Source organism: Dama dama, chromosome 20 (assembly GCF_033118175.1).
Source record: "Dama dama isolate Ldn47 chromosome 20, ASM3311817v1, whole genome shotgun sequence".
NCBI lineage: Eukaryota > Metazoa > Chordata > Mammalia > Artiodactyla > Cervidae > Dama > Dama dama.
Genome location: NC_083700.1, coordinates 10,069,671 through 10,088,581, shown reverse-complemented (window position 1 = coordinate 10,088,581; position 18,911 = coordinate 10,069,671). Strand labels below are relative to the sequence as shown.

The following is an 18,911-nucleotide window of genomic DNA, read 5'->3' as shown; positions in this document are numbered from 1 at the left end:
TTCTCGGCTATTTGTAAGGCCTCTTCAGACAGCCATTTTGCTTTTCTGCATTTCTTTTTCTTGGGGATGGTCTTGATTCCTGTCTCCTGTACAGTGTCACAAACTTCCATCCATAGTTCATCAGGCACTCTGTCTATCAGATCTAGCCCCTTAAATCTGTTTCTCACTTCCACTGTATAAGGGATTTGATTTAGGTCATATCTGAATGGTCTAGTGGTTTTCCCCACTTTCTTCAGTTTAAGTCTGAATTTGGCAATAAGGAGTTCATGATCTGAGCCACAGTCAGCTCCAACCTTGTTTTTGCTGACTGTATAGAGCTTCTCCATCTTTGCCTGCAAAGAATATAATCAATCTGATTTCGGTGTTGACCATCTGGTGATGTCCATGTGTAGAGTCTTCTCTTGTGTTGTTGGAAGAGGGGGTTTGCTATGACGAGTGCATTCTCCTGGCAAAACTCTATTAGCCTTTGCCCTGCTTCATTCTGTACTCCAAGGCCAAATTTGCCTGTTACTCCAGGTGTTTCTTGGCTTCCTACTTTTCCATTCCAGTCCCTTATAATGAAAAGGACATCTTTTTTGGGTGGTAGTTCTAGAAGGTCTTGTAGATCTTCAGAGAACCATTTAACTTCAGCTTCTTCAGTGTTACCACCAGAGAAGTCCCAAATAATTTGATATTCACCAGGTTCTTTTTCCCATAAATTGATGAAATAAATAATAAATTTTAGGGAACGGTGGAACGCGGGCCCTGGGGACGGCGGGAGGTGTCCACACGCCAAGGCTGCGGTGGGCCTCATGGTGAGCCTGGGCCCAGTTCTCCCCGCGCAGAGAACGTGAGCCTCGGCCGGGTTTGGGGGCCGCCCTCGGAGCGCCTGGTCCAGTCATGGCAGACTACTGGAAGTCACAACCCCCATAGAAATTCTGTGATTACTGCAAGTGTTGGATCGCAGACAATAGGCCTTAAAACCAACTTTAGGAAACCAAGATATGAAAAATAGAGGATGAATATTTGCTTTACGAAGTCCCACTTTAAAGAGGAATTCACAGCAGTACTTTAGAGTAACTCAGCAAGTGCATTAGAGCACTGAATTTCATGAAAGAGGAAAGAATCATAAAGAAAATGTGGCGAAGAGGCTCAGTGAGATTAAACAGAAAAGCCTGGATAAGGCGAAGGAGGAAGAAAAGGCATCAGAGGAGTTTGCGGCAATGGAGGCAGCTGCCCTGAAAGCATACCAGGAGGATTTGAAGAGGCTCGGCCTAGAGTCAGAGATCTCAGAGCCAAGCGTGTCACCAGTAACCAGCACTGTCCCACCCACCTCTGCATCAAATCAGCAGAAAGAAAAGAAGAAAAAGAAAAAAGACCCTTCAAAGGGCAGATGGGTAGAAGGCATAACCTCTGAGTGTCACCATTACTATTATGATCTTATCACAGGAAAATCCAGATGGAAAAAACCTGATGATTTCATTCCACACTCCAGTGATCTGCCTTCTAGTAAAGTCAATGAAAAGTCACTTGGCACCCTAGAAGAGTCCAAATCATCAGATTCACATAGTGAGTCTGATGGCGAACAGGAAGCAGGAAAGGAGAAAAAAAAAGAAGAGATCCCAACAGAAACACAAAAGCTAATAATAAAGTTTAAGGAAAAAAATAAAAATAGTAATAAAAGAACTGAACCAGAAACACAGAAAGAAAAAAATACCCAAGGGAAGAATTCATCAGGTCCAAATGAAGAAAAACCCAAAGCTCATAAAAAACCAAACCCATATGGAGAATGGCAGGAAATTAAACCAGAAGTTGAGTCCCATGAGGAGGTAGATTTGGAACTTCCAAGCACTGAAAATGAACATGTATCAACTTTGGAGGCTGATGCTACTGGGGAACCCCAACTGGTTTTTAAAGAAAAAACAGTCACTTCTCTTGGAGTCATGGCAGATGGAGTGGCCCCAGTCTTCAAAAAGAGAAGAATTGAAAATGGAAAGTCTAGGAATTTAAGGCAAGGAGGTGATGATCAACAATTATAAGAAAGCTTTTAATGTGTGCTTTTTGGACATAATGGAGACTGTACATCTTTAAAAGCTCCTCTGTGTTTGTTTTACATTATTTAAGTGATAAAAATTTAGACTTACTCTGAATGTATTTTATGTGAATTTAAAATAAAAAATAATAATAAATTTTAAAGTTTTGTTATCATTAACATTTGTTTTCTGTAGTCTTTTAAGAAAAAATAGATTTTATAAACTTCAGATTGGTGAGTTTGTTTGCAAAGTGGAAAATTCTGGAAGGAAATATTAAATATAAATCTTGATTCTGTCATCCAGTATATTAGCAGTTGAACCTGAATCTGTATTATATGTCAATGTCATAAGCATGCTGTCTCTGACCCAGTTCAAAAAGTTTTTAAAAAAATATGGAACAAAGACAGAGCTGAAAACAGAATCCTTAAGTGACGTCTTTCCAAGCTGGTGGAGTATGCTGATAGCACTCTAGCTATTGATATTTCCAGAGGTTCCTGTTGGAAACTGCTGTGCTTCTGTCACATATTGATTGTATAGATGCCTTACACTTTATAATCAATCTTGTTAGTCATTTTGCTTTAATCTCTAGGAAGAGCAAGCCCAAATTTGCAATCCAAATTCACATATTGACAGGCATCCCTCATTTCTTCTGACTTTATCCTGACTTCATCTGAGTATGTTATTCAATTTTCTCTTTGCCCTGAGATTTCCTTCCCCTTCTATCCTTTTCGGAATGTAGGGTTTTCTATACATACAAACATACTGTAGTGATGCTGTGATGTGCTGTTCAGACTCCCCTTCAGAAATGAAGGATGATTTCCCCAGCTGTTGGCCTCTTTGGGAACTGCTTCCGCCTGAATCACACAAAGGTGTGCCCCCTTCCCAGGGTGGCGGCGGCTTAGTCGTGTCCAACTCTTTCAGCCCTAGGGACTGTAGCCCGCCAGGCTCCTCTGTCCATGGGATTTTCCAGGCAAGAATACTGGAGTGGGTTGCCATTTCTTTTTCCAGGGCATCTTTCCAACCCAGGGATGGAACCCAGGTCTCCTGCGTAGCAAGTGGATTCTTTACCAACTGAGCCACCAAGGAAGCTTCTTCCCATGGCAACCTATATCTACTCTAATTCCTGTACAGCGTTCCTGGGTCACCTTGAAAGAAGTTTCAATAGCGTAGTGGAATAGGCAACAAAACCTGTATGGAGTAGGCTGAGGAGAGAATGTAAACTGAGAAAATATAGACTATGACCACAGACAGTTCAAGAGAGATTTTGCTGAGAAGGGCAGCGGAAAACAGAAGCGGCAGCGGGAAAGGTCCTGGATGAAGGCAGGGTAGGCATTTTGTTTACATGGAAAGGATTGTTTGCTAATGGCAATGGTCCAATAGAAAGAAATGCTGTATGAAAGAGGGGCTAGTTGCAGTACTATGTTCTTGAGGAGAGAGGAGATGGAACCCACAAGCTGAGGCTCAAAAGACAGCAGAGACAACCACTATTGAGCAGCAGGAAGTGTATGGTACCATTGGAACATTTGTGGTGGGAAGATGATAAAAATTCAGTCTAACTTTTGTTCTCTGCAGTATGAGGTAAAGTCATTAGCCAAAAAGTACAGAGGAAAAAGGAAAGTTTAGGAGATTGAAGAGTGGGGAGAAGTACGTGCAGAAACTGTACATGCTAGGGAAGTCTGTTAGGATTGGTGAGCAGGAACACGTGCCTTCAAGACATTCTAGACATAAATTTGAAGAGAGACCAGTCAAGCTGGTGTGACTTTTACTCCAGCTCTTTGACTATAGAAAAATAGTAAGTGGTTAGTTGGATGTGACCATAGTGGGGATTTTCCTAAACAAATAGATGGAGAAAGCATCAAGGATGTTAGAGTGGCATTTAAGGGAGTGGCACTTAATTCTATGTTTCCCAGAGTTTTTTGGGTTTTTGTTTGTTTTTGCTAATATAAGCAAATATCAACATATATGCATATTGTTTTACTTTTACTTATTTATTATTTTGCTTTTTTTTTTCTTTTTTACACAGAAGATAGCATACATTTTTTTCACCTGAAAATATGTCTTGGAGAATGCACTTCTCAAATGAATTGTTTCATCATTCTTTTTTACAGTTGCATAATATTCTATTTGTAAGCTTCCCTGGTGGCTCAGATGGTAAAGAATCTGCTGCAATGCAGGGGACCCAGTTTTCATCCCTGGGTTGGGCAGATTCCCTGGAGAAGGAAATAGCAACCCACTCCAGTACTCTTGCCTGGAGAATCCCATGGAAAGAGGAGTTTGGCAGGCTCCAGTCTATGGGGTGGCAAAGTAGGACTGAGCGACTAACACCTTACACTTCTAAGGGCTCTTTATACGGTCCAGGAATTAGCCCTTTGTGTATGCTATGACTTGAATGTTCCCTTTACTTTGTCTTTTGACTTGTGTGATGTTTGTTTGTTTGGGGGGCTTTTTTCCTTTTGTTTTGCATTTTGTTTTTCTTTTTTGGCGGTGACACACACACAGCATGCAGGATCTGTTCCCAGACCAGGGATAGAAACTGCGCCCCCTGCAGTCGATGAATAGGGAAGTCCCTATTTGTTTTTGTCTTGACCACCCATAAGTTTGCTTGTTTTGTATTGTTTCTTATAGTCTCTTCTTTCTTGGGCTCTAAATTTTGACTCAGAATGAGAGATCTTCCTCACTTTTATTTGTTGCGACTTGTTTTCTTATAGTGAACCTTTGCTGTGTGTTCTCTCAGCAACTCTCACGTACCCAGTACAGTATTGTTAACTGAGGGTCAGCATGCTGTACACGACATTCCCATCACTTTTTAAATTAACTTTAGAATCGAGTTACTTTACCATGTCGCATTACTTTCGGCAGTGCAGCAGTGAGTCAGCTGTCTATATACCTATATCCTCTTTTTAGATTTCCTTCCCATTTACGTCACCAGCGAGCACTGAATAGGGCTCCCTGTGCTACAAGGAGGTTCTCATTAGTTATCTGTTTTATACGTAGTATTGTGTACGCGTCAGTCCCGATCTTACAGTTCATCCCACCTCCCTCTCGCCCTTTGGTATCCATACATTTGTTCTCTACACCTGTGTCTCTATTTTCTGCTTTGCAGATAAGGTCATCTGTACCATTTTTATAGATTCCACATACAAGTGATATTCTATGATTTTTTTGTCTTTCTGCCTTACCTCACTCTGTATGACAGTCTCTAGGCCCATCCACATCTCCACAGATGGCACAATTTCATTCCTTTTTTATTCCATTGTATATATGTGCCACATCTTTATCCACTCCTCTGATGATGGACATTAGGTTACTTCCACATCTTGACTATTGTAAAGTGTTGCAATGAACATTGAGGTTCCCCACTTTTAGATAATGAAATAATTCTTGATAGTTTCCATTTTTACTTTAAATTTTTGATCAATTTGAAACTTATCTTGGTATAGATTGTGTGGTTTGGAACCCATCTATCTAATTGCAAACAACTACCTTATTATATATTGTAATAGCCGGTAGAACTTGCTCCCGCTCATGTTCTTTTTTCTTTTTTTCCTGGGAATTCTTAATTTCAACTAAACTGATACATTTATGGAATTGAGTCTTCCTACCCGAGAATCTTCTGCTTTTTCTTTCATACAGGTCTTCTTTTAAGGTTTTCATTTTCTTCAATATGTTTTGAATTTTCTTTGTAAGTTTAGTCCCAATTATGCAGAATAATGATGATAATAACAGACACACATGAGGTCAACTGGATTAGGAGGAAAATAAGGGCATGAGGAAAATAATAGTGAAACTGAGGTAAGGTCAATTAATTGGAGGACTTGACAGGTTGAGGAATATGATTAGGACTGGAAAAACTAAGGGAATGAATGAGCTGGAAGGACTTCCCTCTGGGAAATACTATCAAGTCTAGGTTCTTTGGACTCTCAACTTTCCTGACTCCTACTCTCCTTAGAGTCTTCAGCTATTTAACTGATATTTTCTTTTTTTTAATTTTTTTATTTTTTTTTCATTTATTTTTATTAGTTGGAGGCTAATTACTTATACTAATTACAATACTAATTGTATTGTAATTACAATAAAATACTAATTACAATATTGTAGTGGTTTTTGCCATACATTGACATGAATCAGCCATGGATTTACATGTGTTCCCCATCCTGATCCCCCCTCCCACCTCCCTGTTTAACTGATATTTTCTTTTAACTTAAAAAATTTGCTTTCCTATAGTCCATTTCTTGTGTCTAGTTTACTTAGTGTTTTATTCTTTGGTTAATATTAATTCCAGGAGACATGGCCTATTATTACCATGTAAACATTAACTGAAATGAAGCTGGTGTAGTTGTAATAACAGCAGATGAAATATACTTTAAGGTAGAAAGCATCATCAAAGATAAAGAAGGATGTAATAAGAAAAGGATCCATTCCAGAGGAAGCATAGCAATTCTAAATTTGGAACATCTAATAACATCATCTCCAAATATATAAATAAAAATGCCAGAAAAAAAAGAGAAAAGACAAATCCAAATCACGATGAAAGATTTAAACACATCTCTGTAAGTAGCTAATAGAATAAGCAGGCAAAAAAAGAAAAATCAGCAGAGCTATAGATTTGAACAAAATAATTAATAAACTGGGACTGATATATTAATATATAGAACACTGCACCTCAAAACTGTAAAATATATCTTTTCAAGTGTTCATGGGACATATGCAAAAATCAACCATACACTTGGCTACAATGCAAGTTTCAACCTGGTTTAAATGATTCAAATCTCAGTATATGTTTTCTGAGCAGAAGCAGTGGTTATTTGAGTATGTAAAAAATCATCAAGATGCACATTTACGTTATCTGACTCTTGCATTAAATATATTAAAAAAAAAAAAAAACACTTTTCCACTGCCAGTCATAAATTCCCTTCCATCAAGTTTCACTTATATCTATGCTATTTTATTTACCTTGTTGTGTTTATTCCTACATACATCTCTAAATCTACACATTTTGAATGGCAGGCACTTTTCATATGTTTACATATGTTATTCCAGTAAACTTTCAGAACCATCCAAACAGATAAGTCTTTTAACCCCAATTTTATAGACAAGGAAAGTGAGAATTGGAAAGTAACTTGCAGTGACCACTAAGGAGTGCTGAGTCAGAACTGGAACTCAGAACTCTGATTCACAGCCTTGATTCTTTACAAAACATGCTGTAATACCACTCTTGAGTATTACTCCCAATTTTCTCCCCTTACATTTCCCTCCCTGGGTTATTAAACACCTCAGTAAAATTTCAGCATCTATTGAGTACCTCCTTTATGCAGTTCTGGTTTCATTCTTGGCCATACAGAAATGAAATAAACAGTCCCTCCCCTTAAAAAGCTCAGTCCAGGACTTCCCTCGTGGTCCAGTGTTTAGGAGTCCACCTGTCAAAGCAAGGGACACAGTTTCCATCTCTGGTCCAGGAAGATTCCACATGCCTCAGGGCAACTAAGCCTGTGCACCACGACTACTGAACTTGTGAGCCCTGGAGACCGTGTTCTGCAGCAAGAGAAGCCACCGCAATGAGAAGCCCATGAGCCACAACAAGAAAGTAGCCTCTGCTCACCCCAATTAGAAATAGCCTGCACGCAGCCACAAAGACCCAGCACAGCCAAAAATAAATCAATTTTTAAAAAAAGAGCTAGGTCCAAGGGGAAGAACCACATAAATTACAATACAGTGTGATAAGTGCTACATAGAATGTGTACCTTCTCCACCATTCTTCTGTTCCCTCTGACCTTCATGAATCAGTTACATAATTTTATCGGGTTATTTTTCTTCCTTTTCCTTCAGTTTAAAAGTCCTCTGGATGAAGATAGCAAGCATCCTGCCAAATACATTCTTCTAATTTTTGTGAAATTCAGAGTGGCACAGAAGAGACTGGAAGCTTCCCAAGCAGGGTAAATGGTGAGTAAAGGCCAGGGTCAGAGGGAGGAGGATCTACTCAGGCCACTAAAGAAACTAGCCTGATGGGAGCTGGCACTCAAAGATGTGTTTGAAAAGTCAGGGTGATGCCAGATCCAGACTAAAGACTGCTTGGAATGCCAGGTCAAGACACATGCTTGGGCCACTAGGCAACAAGGACCTATTGTAAATGATCAACTCTGACTGATAAGATTAAAATGTTATTTTAAGGTTGCTCAGGCAGCAATGTTTCAGAGAGACTGAAATTAGGAGATTCTGAGAGTTGGGAGGCTAGTAAAACTCAACAAACACCTACTGAGAACTTGAGTCCCACACAGTGGAGATAGGGAACCGAAAGCCAGTTCCTACCTTTGAGGAATTCATAATCAATTGAGAGAGAAACAACCAAAACGTAATGCAATAGATACGATGACACTCAACACAAACCTAGGGTACATAAAGTATGATGAGAGAGGGGAGTCTGATGTAGCAAGGCAAGGCAAAGACAGAGGGCTGGCACACTCCAGCTCTTTTCTTTTTTTCTTTTTTTTTAGCTGCACTGCACAGCATATGGGATCTTAGTTCCCAGACCAGAGATCAAACCCTCACTCTCTGAAGTCGAAGTGCAGAGTCTTAACCACTGGACCACCAGGGAAGTCCCCACACTCCAGCTCTTCAGCCTCACCTGCTGACATAGTTAGCTATGAGGAAAGGGAAAGAGAACCTTAAAGGGCAAGGTAATAAGCTGGCCCAGCCCAACAAGATTATGACCCACACAGTTAATGATGGGGAAAGAGGAATGTTCTCTTAACAATGATCAAGCCAGAGGGCATGGTCAGGGAGTAGGTCAGCTCAGTTTACTTCCAGGATTCTCTCTAACCCTCATCAGCTGAACGGAAGAAAGCAAGTATTGCAGGTTGGCAGACCAGGAAGGAAGCTAGAAAACTAGTTTAGGTGACAGAAGATAGAAAATGGTTGTCTAAAAAAAGACTAAGGATGGAATTGACTGGTCCCAGAGAAATTTTGGAGATTTCAGTGTTCTATATCTTGGTTAGGATGCTTGCTTCAAGTAAGTGTACAACTGTCAAAACTCAATGAAGTGAACACTTAAGAACACTGCATTTTAGAGAATCCCGGGGCAATCCAGTGGTTGGGACTCCATGCTTCCACTGCAGAGAGCACAGTTTGGATCCCTAGTTGGGAAGCTAAAATCCCACATGCCATGCCAAAAAAAAAAAAAGAGGCATTTTATTGTAGGTAAATTATGCTTCACTAAAAAAGAAATGCTATAATCAAATTATAAAATTTGAGGAGAGATAAAAGAAGACTAGAACAGCTGAGACTCAACAAGGGAAATTTGGGACTTCCCTGGTAGTCTAGTGGTTGAGAGTCTGCCTGCCAATGCAGGGGACACGGGTTTGACCCCTGGCCCGGGAAGATCCCAGGCATCCCAGGTGACACCAGTGGTAAAGAACCCACCTGCCAATGCAGGAGATATAAGAGATGCAGGGTCTATCCCTGGGTTGGGAAGATCCCCTTAAAGAGGGCACAGCAACCCATTCCAGTATTCTTGCCTGGAGAATCCCCATGGACAGAAGAGCCTGGTGGGCTACAGCCCATGGGGCCACAAAGCGTAGGACATGACTGAGGCGACTTAGCACACACGCATGCTGGGAAGATCCCATATGCCAAAGGGCACCTGAGCCCACATGATGCAGCTACCAAACCTCGAGCATGCTAGAGCTCTGCAACAAGAGAAGCCACCAGCAAGAAAAGCCCAAACACCACAAAAAAGAGTAGCCCCTGCTCACCGCAACTAAAGAAAGCCCCTGGAAAGCAATGAAGACCCAGCACAGACAAAAATAAATAATTTTTTTTTAAAGAGGGAAATTAAAGTCCAGGAAAAATTTCCCAACCAGTCTGAGAACCAAAGGAATTTTGGTATTTGAGGAAAGAGTAACTGACATCTATTATTTGCCAGACCCTAGACTAGACTCTTTCACATATTTCAAGTTTATCTCCAAACCCAACAATGTCCAGCTAAATTCAGTATTGTGACTAGTCCAGGGAGAGAATGAAATGGGTTTGTGAAAGGAGGTGGAGAACTCAGATGAATGGAAGATTTTATGCAGTGTGCAGTGTAGACTGTGAAGTAAAAGATGTATAAGGGCTGGGTACAGTCCCAAAGGCAGAAGCGGGAGAGGAAAAGGTGAGAGAAAGGCAAGGAATATAGGAAATGCCTCCAAGGAATTTCTTCAGAAACTTGAAAAATCAGAAAACTGGGTCCATCTTTGACTCAACCTTCTCTTTCACAAATTAAGGAGTGAAATTTTTTATAATCAGATTTAACAAGTCAGAACTCAGGGACTTCCCTGGTGATTCAGTGGCTAAGACCCCTGGCTCCCAAAGCAGCGGGTCTGAGTTTGATCCTTGGTTAGGGAACTAGATCCCACATGTACCAATTAAGAGTCTGCATGCTTCAACTAAAGATCCTGCATGCCTCAATGAAGATTCAGTACAGCCAAATAAATTAATTTTAAAAAAAACCAAAAACTCTGACATTGAAATATTTAATAGGTCTGGAAGGATATGCATTAAACCATGAACCACGAAAGAGGGAAATTACATACCTACTGTATAGTGTTGCATTTTGCCTCCATGAGTATGTGCTGTTTCTTTCTGTGTTTCTTTTAAACCAATTAAATTCTGTTAAATCTACTGTGGGATCAAGGAACTGTGCTGGTAAAAACTCAGACCTCTTTCTGGTGGCACAGGGGGAGCTCCTCATACCTGTGACCTATGCTTGGGATTAGGGGTGGCATCCATTCCTTCACCCAACTGCCTGGGAGAACCATTTCATTTCCTTAACCCAGTGACAAAGTCTGAGGGAAATGAGGTTGGGGCTGGGGACCTGAAGACCTAGAGCAACGGTACACACACTTTCTATAAAGGACTAGATACGTCAAAGAACATATAGTTTCTGTTGCAACTATTCCCCCATTTTGGCATAGTAATAGTCACGGACAATGTGTAAACAAATGGTCATGGTGGCAAGACCAAGTGGGGCCATAGTTTACTGACCTCTGGTCTAGTTCTGGCTCCTTACTGCATATCAGAATTACTTGAGGGCCTTGTGAAATCAGCTCCCACCAAATCAGAGATGAGGCCTAAGTTTTGTTTTGTTTTTTAAGCTACCAGGTGATTCTGGATTATTGTCTTTCAGCAAACTTCTGGGTGTTTTGGTTTTGGTTTTGGTTGGGGGGCAGATGAATGCTGGAAGAAGGACCTAGGGCTGAATTGAAGTCTAGGTTATAATTAGAACTGTTTTCAGTCCACCTGACAAATTAAGTGCTTCCAATACTTTGATTAAATGCTCTTTATTTGCTGCTTTTCATGCACAGCACTGTAAGAAGTTGCTCAACCCAACAAGAGCCCCTTCATCACTCTTAGTTAAGGCGGCCACTGGCAGCGGGGAGGGAGCATTCAGTAAGCCACATTCTACCTAACCTTCTTTCTGGAGCCATTCTCTATAGGCCCCTTCATAGTTCCGAGCCCTGTGAAAAAAAATAGGGGTAAGAGAAGGACAGAGCCCAGGAGGCAGTCCCAAGGCACCACCGCCCCCGCCCTCTTACCAAGCCCATACCCTTTGTATCCAAGGCTCTGGGCCAACTGCGTGGCCTGCAAGCCCCGCTTGCCCATCTGACAGAAGAAAATGAGATTCTCTTCCAGCTTTGGCTTCTCGGCGGAGTACAAACCCTTGAAAGCAGCTGGCTCCATCTGCAGGGCGGTTTCCAACTCTGAAACTGGGAGGAGGAGTCGAGAGGATACAATGGAAAACCGGCAGTCGGGCAATCTCAGGTTCAGTGGTTGGGTCTGGAAGGACCGGTCCTGTGGTCGAACACATCTCCAAGGGGCCCCAAAACAACACATGGTGACAACTCCTCCCCCCTCCGCCCCCACCCACTTCAAGGACAGGATACGTCCTACCTGCCCAGGAGGTCAGCCAAACCACCTCTGAATGGAAGCCACTTCCCTAGTTTGTGAGGAGGCGCGGGCAAACTCAGGTATCCAGCTTTGGGGAGGTCAAGCGTGTGAATCCGGCCTGCCCCTTCCTCATTGCCTGTTACCCCCTCAAACTGGAAGGGCCAGTTCCGCTGCCAGGATCCGCCTCCCATTAGCCCTTCTTAAGCGAAGTTTGGGGGCCGGGAGCCACAGGAATACCGGACCCCTGTAATCTGTGCCTTCCCACATCACCCTAAATGAGGTCCTATTGGCTAAGACCCTCCTAAACTGTCTCCAATCCACCACCAGGGCTTCCCCCCCTCAATCCCGTACCCGGGATGTTGAGAGCCCCAGGAATGGTTCCAGCCGCCGCCTCCTCCCGGGATCTCACGTCAAAGAGCCGAGCCCGGCCCGAGGCCAGGAGCGAACGGAGTTCAGGGAGCGAGACCGTAGGCTCTGGAGGAGAGGGGCACGCGAGCCTTGAGGGAAGCAGGACTGCCACCCGCTCGCCTGCCGCGGGGCCCCCCTCACCTGGCCGCGCCACAACCTGGCGGGGGATGCGTGAGGACCCCTCCGCCACTCCCCTTCGCGCCTCCCTCCGCGTGCACCTCCACCGGGGGCGTTCCGAGAGCTCCTAAGGCCACAAGTTGGTCTAGACCGGATCCCAGGTCTCCCCTGCAGGTACCTCCAGCCATGGTGCGCACCGCAAATGGGAGTTTCAGGAACCTGGCCCCGGCCCGCCCCCTGGGAGCGGGCAGCATCTCCCCCGCCCTCCCGAAGCTGCAGCTGAGCCGAGACCCACCGGAACCGGAAGCAAAGGCACCGCCTCCCGCACAGCCCCGGCCGCACCTGTTCCCGGTGCTCCTAACACTCGAAAGAGAAATCCTCGCGATTGCGGGCGTGGACGGCCAACGACACATTGGTCCGGCCCAAGTAGTAGGACTCATTGTCTTAACCATAGGAGCTCGGATACCCCACCCAACCTTGACCCAACCCTTACTGGTCAAAGCAGTGTGTTCCCTCCCTCCCAGCCTGGAGCCCACAAAGGGAGGAAGACCCAGAGACAGTTATGGCTCTGAACATTTTATCTTTAAAAAAAAAAAAAGGAAAAAAAAAAAAAAACCGTCCCCACAATGGGGTAAGGCCCCCAGTGGGCCCTGCCTCTTGTTCTCCGTGGTGCCAGAGACCTGCATAGGCCTCAGCTGCTTGCTGGCCAATCTCCTCTTCCTGGGGCAGCAGCCACTGCTAAGCCTCCGATCCCCACTTCCTGCTAAAGCCTGTTCCCCAGAGTCCTGAGGAGCACATCTGAGCTCCAGGGAAAGGAAGAACCAGTGGAAGCGCCAGTCCTGAGGCAAGCCAGGACACTGCTTGTCAGCAGACCCTCTGCTGGCACCTTAAGCAAGCAGGGGGCAAGTCCCCCAGTTTAGTGTCCAGCGTCCAGCATGGAGACAGCACATGCATTGTGCAGGAGGAGCACAGGGGCCCGGGGGCTGCGTGGGAGGGTTGGTTGGGCGAGACTGTCGGTGCACACCCACGGTGTGTGTTTCACACCACTGCAGGCTGCTAGATCACAGGGCCTTAATTCAAAGAGATGCCTTCTGAACTCCCCCCAGTCCCATGCCAAATGTGGGCAGTGAAGGAAAGGGGCGTGGGGGTGATTAGCCTGTGGCTCCCGGGCTATCTGAAGTTCTCGGAAAGGGGCTGTAGAGCTTGGAGCTCCTGCGCCCCCAGAGTTAGTTGCTGTCACTCTTGATGACAACCTCCACTCCGTGGTGCCGCAGCTGAGCTCGCAGCAGCAGATTCTTGTTCTTAAGTTCTTCTACCTGGACATGGGAAAGAGCAGTAAGGGAAACAGGTAGAAAAGTTAGCACACCCAAGTCTCTGAACTTATTCAGACACCCACCAGTGATGAGGTATAGATAAAGCTCCCTCTATGGAAGACAAAATAGGGAGTCCCGAGCTGGGCTGGTAGCTAGGGAGGGAGGTCGAGGACAGCTGTACTGAGCGGGGGGGTGGGGGTGGGGGGTCTGACCTGCTGTCGAAGCACATCATTGTCCAGCTGTAGTTGGTCAAGCCCCTGCAGTTCTTCAGACAACCGGTGGTTACTCTGCCGAAGTTCCTGGATATAATCACAGGCTTTGGATAGAATTCCACCTTTACTCTGTTAAAAAAAAGCCAACAAAATAAGGACTAGGATATAAAAATACCTGGCTTGCTTTCCAAAAGCATGTTCACACTCTGGACCTTGTTTTCCCTTAAAGGATGGTGGAATAACATCTCCCAGGGATTCAGGAACCTCAGAGACAGATAGGAAAAAACTACTGCCATGTGTGCCCACTCTCTACCATTTCTGGAAGCAATGCCAGGAGACAGAATTCAGGCATCCTGGCCACTACCAGGGTCTTTCCATGACCTGGCCAGACTTGGTGCTCTCCATGGAGCAGTCTGGGATGATCTTGGACAGCTGTACAATCCAGTTGTTAATCTTGTCACGGCGGCGGCGCTCCACTGTGGGGCAAGCAGAGGACACGGTGACTCGGGGAGAACTCACCAAAGGCCCCAGGGTAAAATTACCTAACCTCTCCCTTCAACATCATAGAGGTCCCCAATTCCACCAGACAGCTCCAACCTTCACATGCAGATCATGCCTACCTTCATTATGCTGAGCCCTGCGTTTCTCATCCCGAGTTGTCCGGGGAGCTTCTGACTTCCTAACAATAGAGCCCAGGGGGGCCAGAGTGAGGCAAGGTCAAAAACTGAGATTGGAGTTTGGGGTGAGGAACCACACCAAATCTTTGGAAAGAATCAAGACTATTCCTGGTAACTGAGAAGAAACAAGGGTTACTCACGGGGAATAAGGGTGGGTCCTGGGGGCAATAGAGCGCTGGCTTCCTCCTTGCAGCACTTCTTGTGGTGACATCATCACAAAGAACTGACCTGTGAGGATGCAGGGGAGGTTCTGTCAGGACATGGAACTAGGACCTTCACCAAGCTCTAAGGCCAAGGCCCTGGGATCCTCCTCTAAAAAAAGACATACTGCCTCCTGCTGGAAGGGCAGCCCCAGACTCACTGCCTGCCCAGGTCTTAGTGATCATCAAGGGATCATGAGTAAAGGCCCACTGCCCACCAGCCACGTCCCGCAGCCTATCCTAGCCCCTCCAGCCAGCATCCTCACATAATATCTCACCAGTGCCAGGAGGGGTCGCCTGCCCCAGTAGTGCCTCTGAGCCCTGGGTAGTAACAACAGCTGCTGTACTCCCCGATGTGGTACCCCCTGCCCCATCTCCCACTGCAGTGCTGGGGAAGTAAGTATAGTGCGTCTCAGCAGCTGTCCCCTCTGTGTCAACTGCATCATCACTCGTGAACGCACCCTGGATCACGGCCTGGCAAGGGGAGCAAGAGAACAGAGACAAGTGAGAGTCAGATACTTCCCATGAACTACTCTGCAGCTCTATTTCTTGTGAGCAGACAGGGAGAAACATCCAGAGAAGAAGAGTCTAGTGCTTTGGGTCAGGGCAGCCCCAGATGTCTCACTATCCCTAGCCACGCCCAACCTACTAGTTCCCTTCCTCATCTTACTACTCAGAGCTCAAGTCCCCTCTGCAGCCCATCCCCGTGTACCTGGGTCATGGATTGAGTGGCAGGGTAGCCACTGATGGCACCAGTCCCCTCAGTCTGGCCATCCAGCTGCCCTTCAGACACCTGGATCACCCTGTACATCACCTAGATTCAGGAAAGGGAGGAAGGGAAGAGAAAACAAGAGAGTAAGTGCTAGGGACTCCAGAGCTCCTCATAAAGCTTCTCTTGGATAGGGCCCCCCCAAAAGAATCCTTCAGAGATGTGTATTTAACCATTTCCCCTCCTTTTCCCATATAGTGGTTTCGGCATAGCCCCCACCCCATACCAATCTCTACTGTAAACCTCATATTCCACCCCGCCAACTCCCACCCTCCAATTAGTCCACATCTTCACCTCATCCTCCAAACCAGGTCTCCCCATGACAAGTTCAATCACCTCCCTCAATGCCAACCCCAGGTAACACCTGCAGCCACCTGGCCCCCTCCCTTACCTGGCCCCCATTTTCAGTTCGGAAGACGTACTTGACGTTGGGGTCAGGGAAAGTGGCAGCTGACTGGATGCTAGCTATAGCCACACTGGTGGGGTCCTCCCCAGTTGCCACTGCGCCTGAATTAAAAGGAAAAAGTCTGTGAGTTCCGGCTTTTCTCCCTCTGTTGCACTTGCGTGTCATTTGAAAAGAGAAGGGTACACAGGTGATAGGCCCATGGGGTGTGGGGTGAGACCACAAAGGACTGCTGGTCTCAGCTCAGTTCTGTTTCTCCCACTCACCTTCCTGAATCTGCACTGTCCCCTCTTCAGTTTCTGCTGTTTTCTGCTGCCTGTTTGTGAAGGGACAAGAGGAAGTATAAGGGGAAAAAGTCACTGGCCCAGTAACATATGCCTCCCAAACTCATTGGCATTCCCAACAGATGCTAGGGGAGGTTAGAATAACCAGAGCTGGTATATACCTAGCACTGAGTCAAGCATTTAACAGGCAATATCTTATTTAGTACTAAGAATAGCAATTATGAGTAGGTAGAACTACTTGCATTTTATAAACAGATTACATAGCTAGGTGATATAGCTGGGACCTAAATTGAGGTCTGCCTGACTCCAGAGCCAGTGCTCCTAGCCATTTTGCATTCTCCCAGGGTTCCCATCTCCCATTCCAGGCCCTACCTCTTCTTCACTCACCCCTTCATCTCTCTGTGAGGGGGTACATCCGAGGAACTGGTCCTTCTTTGGAAATCTTCGTATCTCCTGCGTCACAGGCCTGAGTGCTAAGTCCTGGTAGAAATCAGGGAGTCTAGTGAGTCTAGGAAACTGAAAGCTCTCCTATTTCTAGAACCTAGGCTCCATGAAGACACATCCAGGAACATAACCAATCTTCTGCAAGGGACAACCAGCTTTCTCCATTCTAATGCTGAAGGCTGCCTACAGTGACTGAAAAAGCAATTCTACAAATAATGTTCCTCACCTCTCCAATTCTCACTCCATCTCCTGATGGAGAGGGGATAATTATACTGAAAGACTGAAACGTATTTCTGGATGGATGATTATTAAAGCTATTATGATTTGCCATGATATCAGGATAAGGAGGGGCCATGTTTAGACCACAGCTATCAAAAAATACAGGACCATAGACCCTGATGCTTATTCCAGTTCTTCAGGCACACATACTGAACACCAACAAATACCTGTCCTCAGATCTATGAAAAGAAAACCTCCAGAACCCTAAAGGCCAGACTTGGCCCTTGGGCCCCATTCTACTGATCCGGCTGTTGTTTGGGGAAGTCCAGATATATGTCATTCATTAAAAAGACCTTAAAGCCCTAGTGTATCATCTTCAAGCCCCTACTATTTTATTCACCAAGCCTTCCTGTAGAACAACACAGTTGCTAAAATGTTGCCATGACAACTCCAAATCAACTGAACCCAGGGAGAAGGGAGAAAACTCCAGGGTTCGGAAAGAGGAGACAATGGGGGAGGAATCCATCCACAAGGTGCCTGCCTTAAGACCCTGACTGGGGCGGGGCGGGGCGGGGTAGACGGGCATGGGGTGGGGGGAGACGGCTGGAGTGCGGCGGGAGGTGGGCAGGAAAAACAAAGGAAGGCGCCTCCAGAAGGAAACAGCTATGCAGTGTAAAGCAATAAAATAATCTCGACAGGAAAGGGGTGAGGTTTTTGTAAATTCTCTACCCATAAGGTCCCCCAAACCTTTATCTTCAGCGGATGAGTCATGGAAAGCTTGTATCCAAAGTGTTAACCCCCAAAAACGGAACTGAAAGTGAAATCGTCCAGAGGAAGTAGCGCTGCAAGAAGATCCCAGTCCCTAAGGGGGAAGTAGGACTGGTGTTTCAAGACCACCTACCGTTCTATCCTCAAACCTGCGGAGGAAATGCCCCTCTGAAGCTTGCAGCACTGACAGCAAAAGGAAGCAATCAAACCGAGGGCAGGGTACAGCAGGCGTCTCTAAGGCCCACAGCTGTCAGCCAGGAGCAGCCTCTGAGGACAATCGGCAACGGGGTCAGGCTACTTATTCAAATCTTAGTTGGACATCCGGAAGCATTTCCTGAGCTTTAGGAGTATGCGACACGGAAAGTGGGCTAGGATGTTGTGGCGTGCACGGTCCGGGAAGGAGGGCCCTGCAAGAGCTTAGCTAAGTCTGGACACAAAGGGAAAAATCAAGTCCGCAAAGAAGTCAGGCACCTAGACCTCGCCTGAGAATGCGGCGTCTCCCTGCGGGCCCACCAACCAGCAGGCGCTCAGCAACTGAGCTACGGCCAGGCGCGAGCCCAAGGGCCCGCGCGGTGACCCGGCTAGCCCGGCCGGGCTCACCCCCAGCCCGCGCTGCTCCTCGGGGGTAGGGAAGGACGCCGGGGGCTCAGCTAGCCCTGCGGTCTCCGGCCCAGGGGCCCGCGGCTGGCAGCGCAGGAGGGCGGGGACGTGCGCGCCCGGGGGCGGGGAGTGAGTTCGGCCCACAAAGGGGGTAGGAGATAAAGAGCCAGGCACTGCCCCCTCCCTCAAAACAAAGACTTCCGCCCCAGGAGTTCCTGAACCTAGAAAACGGGGAGGAAATCAACGCTGCTGTGCCTCGCCGGCTCACCCAGTCTCCAGGCTCCCGCTATGTCCTGCACTCACCGGCCAACGCCGCCGCAGCCGCCGATCTCCCCCGACCGTGTTCTCCCCGCCGGACTCGGGTATCTCCAGGGACAGCTGATCATGCGCACTCCCGGCCCGCCGCCATGTTGTTGAGGGGCGGAAGTGTCTCTCGACCCACCCAGCCTTCTCTGCCTCCGAGCCGCCCGACTTCCGTTCCCTCCATGTTGCTGAGGGTTTGGATGCCGGCTTGTGTGGGGTGGTGCTGGTGCTGGGACAAACACCTTTTGGGGTCCTGGGAGA

The 18,911-nt window shown here is 46.3% G+C and overlaps 2 protein-coding genes and 1 pseudogene across 8 annotated transcripts; 1 reads left to right on the top strand and 2 right to left on the bottom strand.

The window, feature by feature from the left end:
* The first annotated feature begins 879 nt into the window (after nucleotides 1-879).
* Nucleotides 880-2,049, top strand: LOC133040053 (WW domain-binding protein 4-like; annotated as a pseudogene).
* A 9,261-nt stretch (nucleotides 2,050-11,310) lies between these two features.
* TSTD1 (thiosulfate sulfurtransferase like domain containing 1) lies at nucleotides 11,311-12,886 on the bottom strand. 2 transcript variants are annotated; one of them, XM_061120343.1, is made up of 4 exons: nucleotides 12,754-12,886; nucleotides 12,285-12,407; nucleotides 11,593-11,752; nucleotides 11,311-11,503 (listed from the first exon to the last, which is right to left on the bottom strand). In XM_061120343.1, the coding sequence occupies exons 1-4, from the start codon at nucleotides 12,869-12,871 to the stop codon at nucleotides 11,452-11,454; spliced, it is 453 nt and encodes a 150-aa protein (XP_060976326.1). In that variant the 5' UTR covers nucleotides 12,872-12,886; the 3' UTR covers nucleotides 11,311-11,451. The 2 variants fall into 2 exon arrangements, with proteins under 2 accessions (XP_060976326.1, XP_060976325.1); XM_061120342.1 differs by having other exon boundaries at nucleotides 12,637-12,794.
* Nucleotides 12,887-13,018: 132 nt separating this feature from the next.
* On the bottom strand, nucleotides 13,019-18,799 carry USF1 (upstream transcription factor 1). Of its 6 annotated transcripts, XM_061120337.1 has the most exons (12): nucleotides 18,651-18,778; nucleotides 17,881-18,014; nucleotides 16,704-16,796; nucleotides 16,299-16,348; nucleotides 16,021-16,136; nucleotides 15,573-15,674; nucleotides 15,139-15,334; nucleotides 14,801-14,888; nucleotides 14,604-14,662; nucleotides 14,365-14,459; nucleotides 13,984-14,112; nucleotides 13,019-13,774 (listed from the first exon to the last, which is right to left on the bottom strand). In XM_061120337.1, the coding sequence occupies exons 3-12, from the start codon at nucleotides 16,709-16,711 to the stop codon at nucleotides 13,685-13,687; spliced, it is 933 nt and encodes a 310-aa protein (XP_060976320.1). In that variant the 5' UTR covers nucleotides 16,712-16,796; nucleotides 17,881-18,014; nucleotides 18,651-18,778; the 3' UTR covers nucleotides 13,019-13,684. The 6 variants fall into 6 exon arrangements, with proteins under 6 accessions (XP_060976320.1, XP_060976323.1, XP_060976319.1 ...); XM_061120340.1 differs by lacking the exon at nucleotides 17,881-18,014 and having other exon boundaries at nucleotides 16,052-16,136; nucleotides 16,689-16,796; nucleotides 18,651-18,799; XM_061120336.1 differs by lacking the exon at nucleotides 17,881-18,014 and having other exon boundaries at nucleotides 18,651-18,799.
* Between the last annotated feature and the right edge of the window lie 112 nt (nucleotides 18,800-18,911).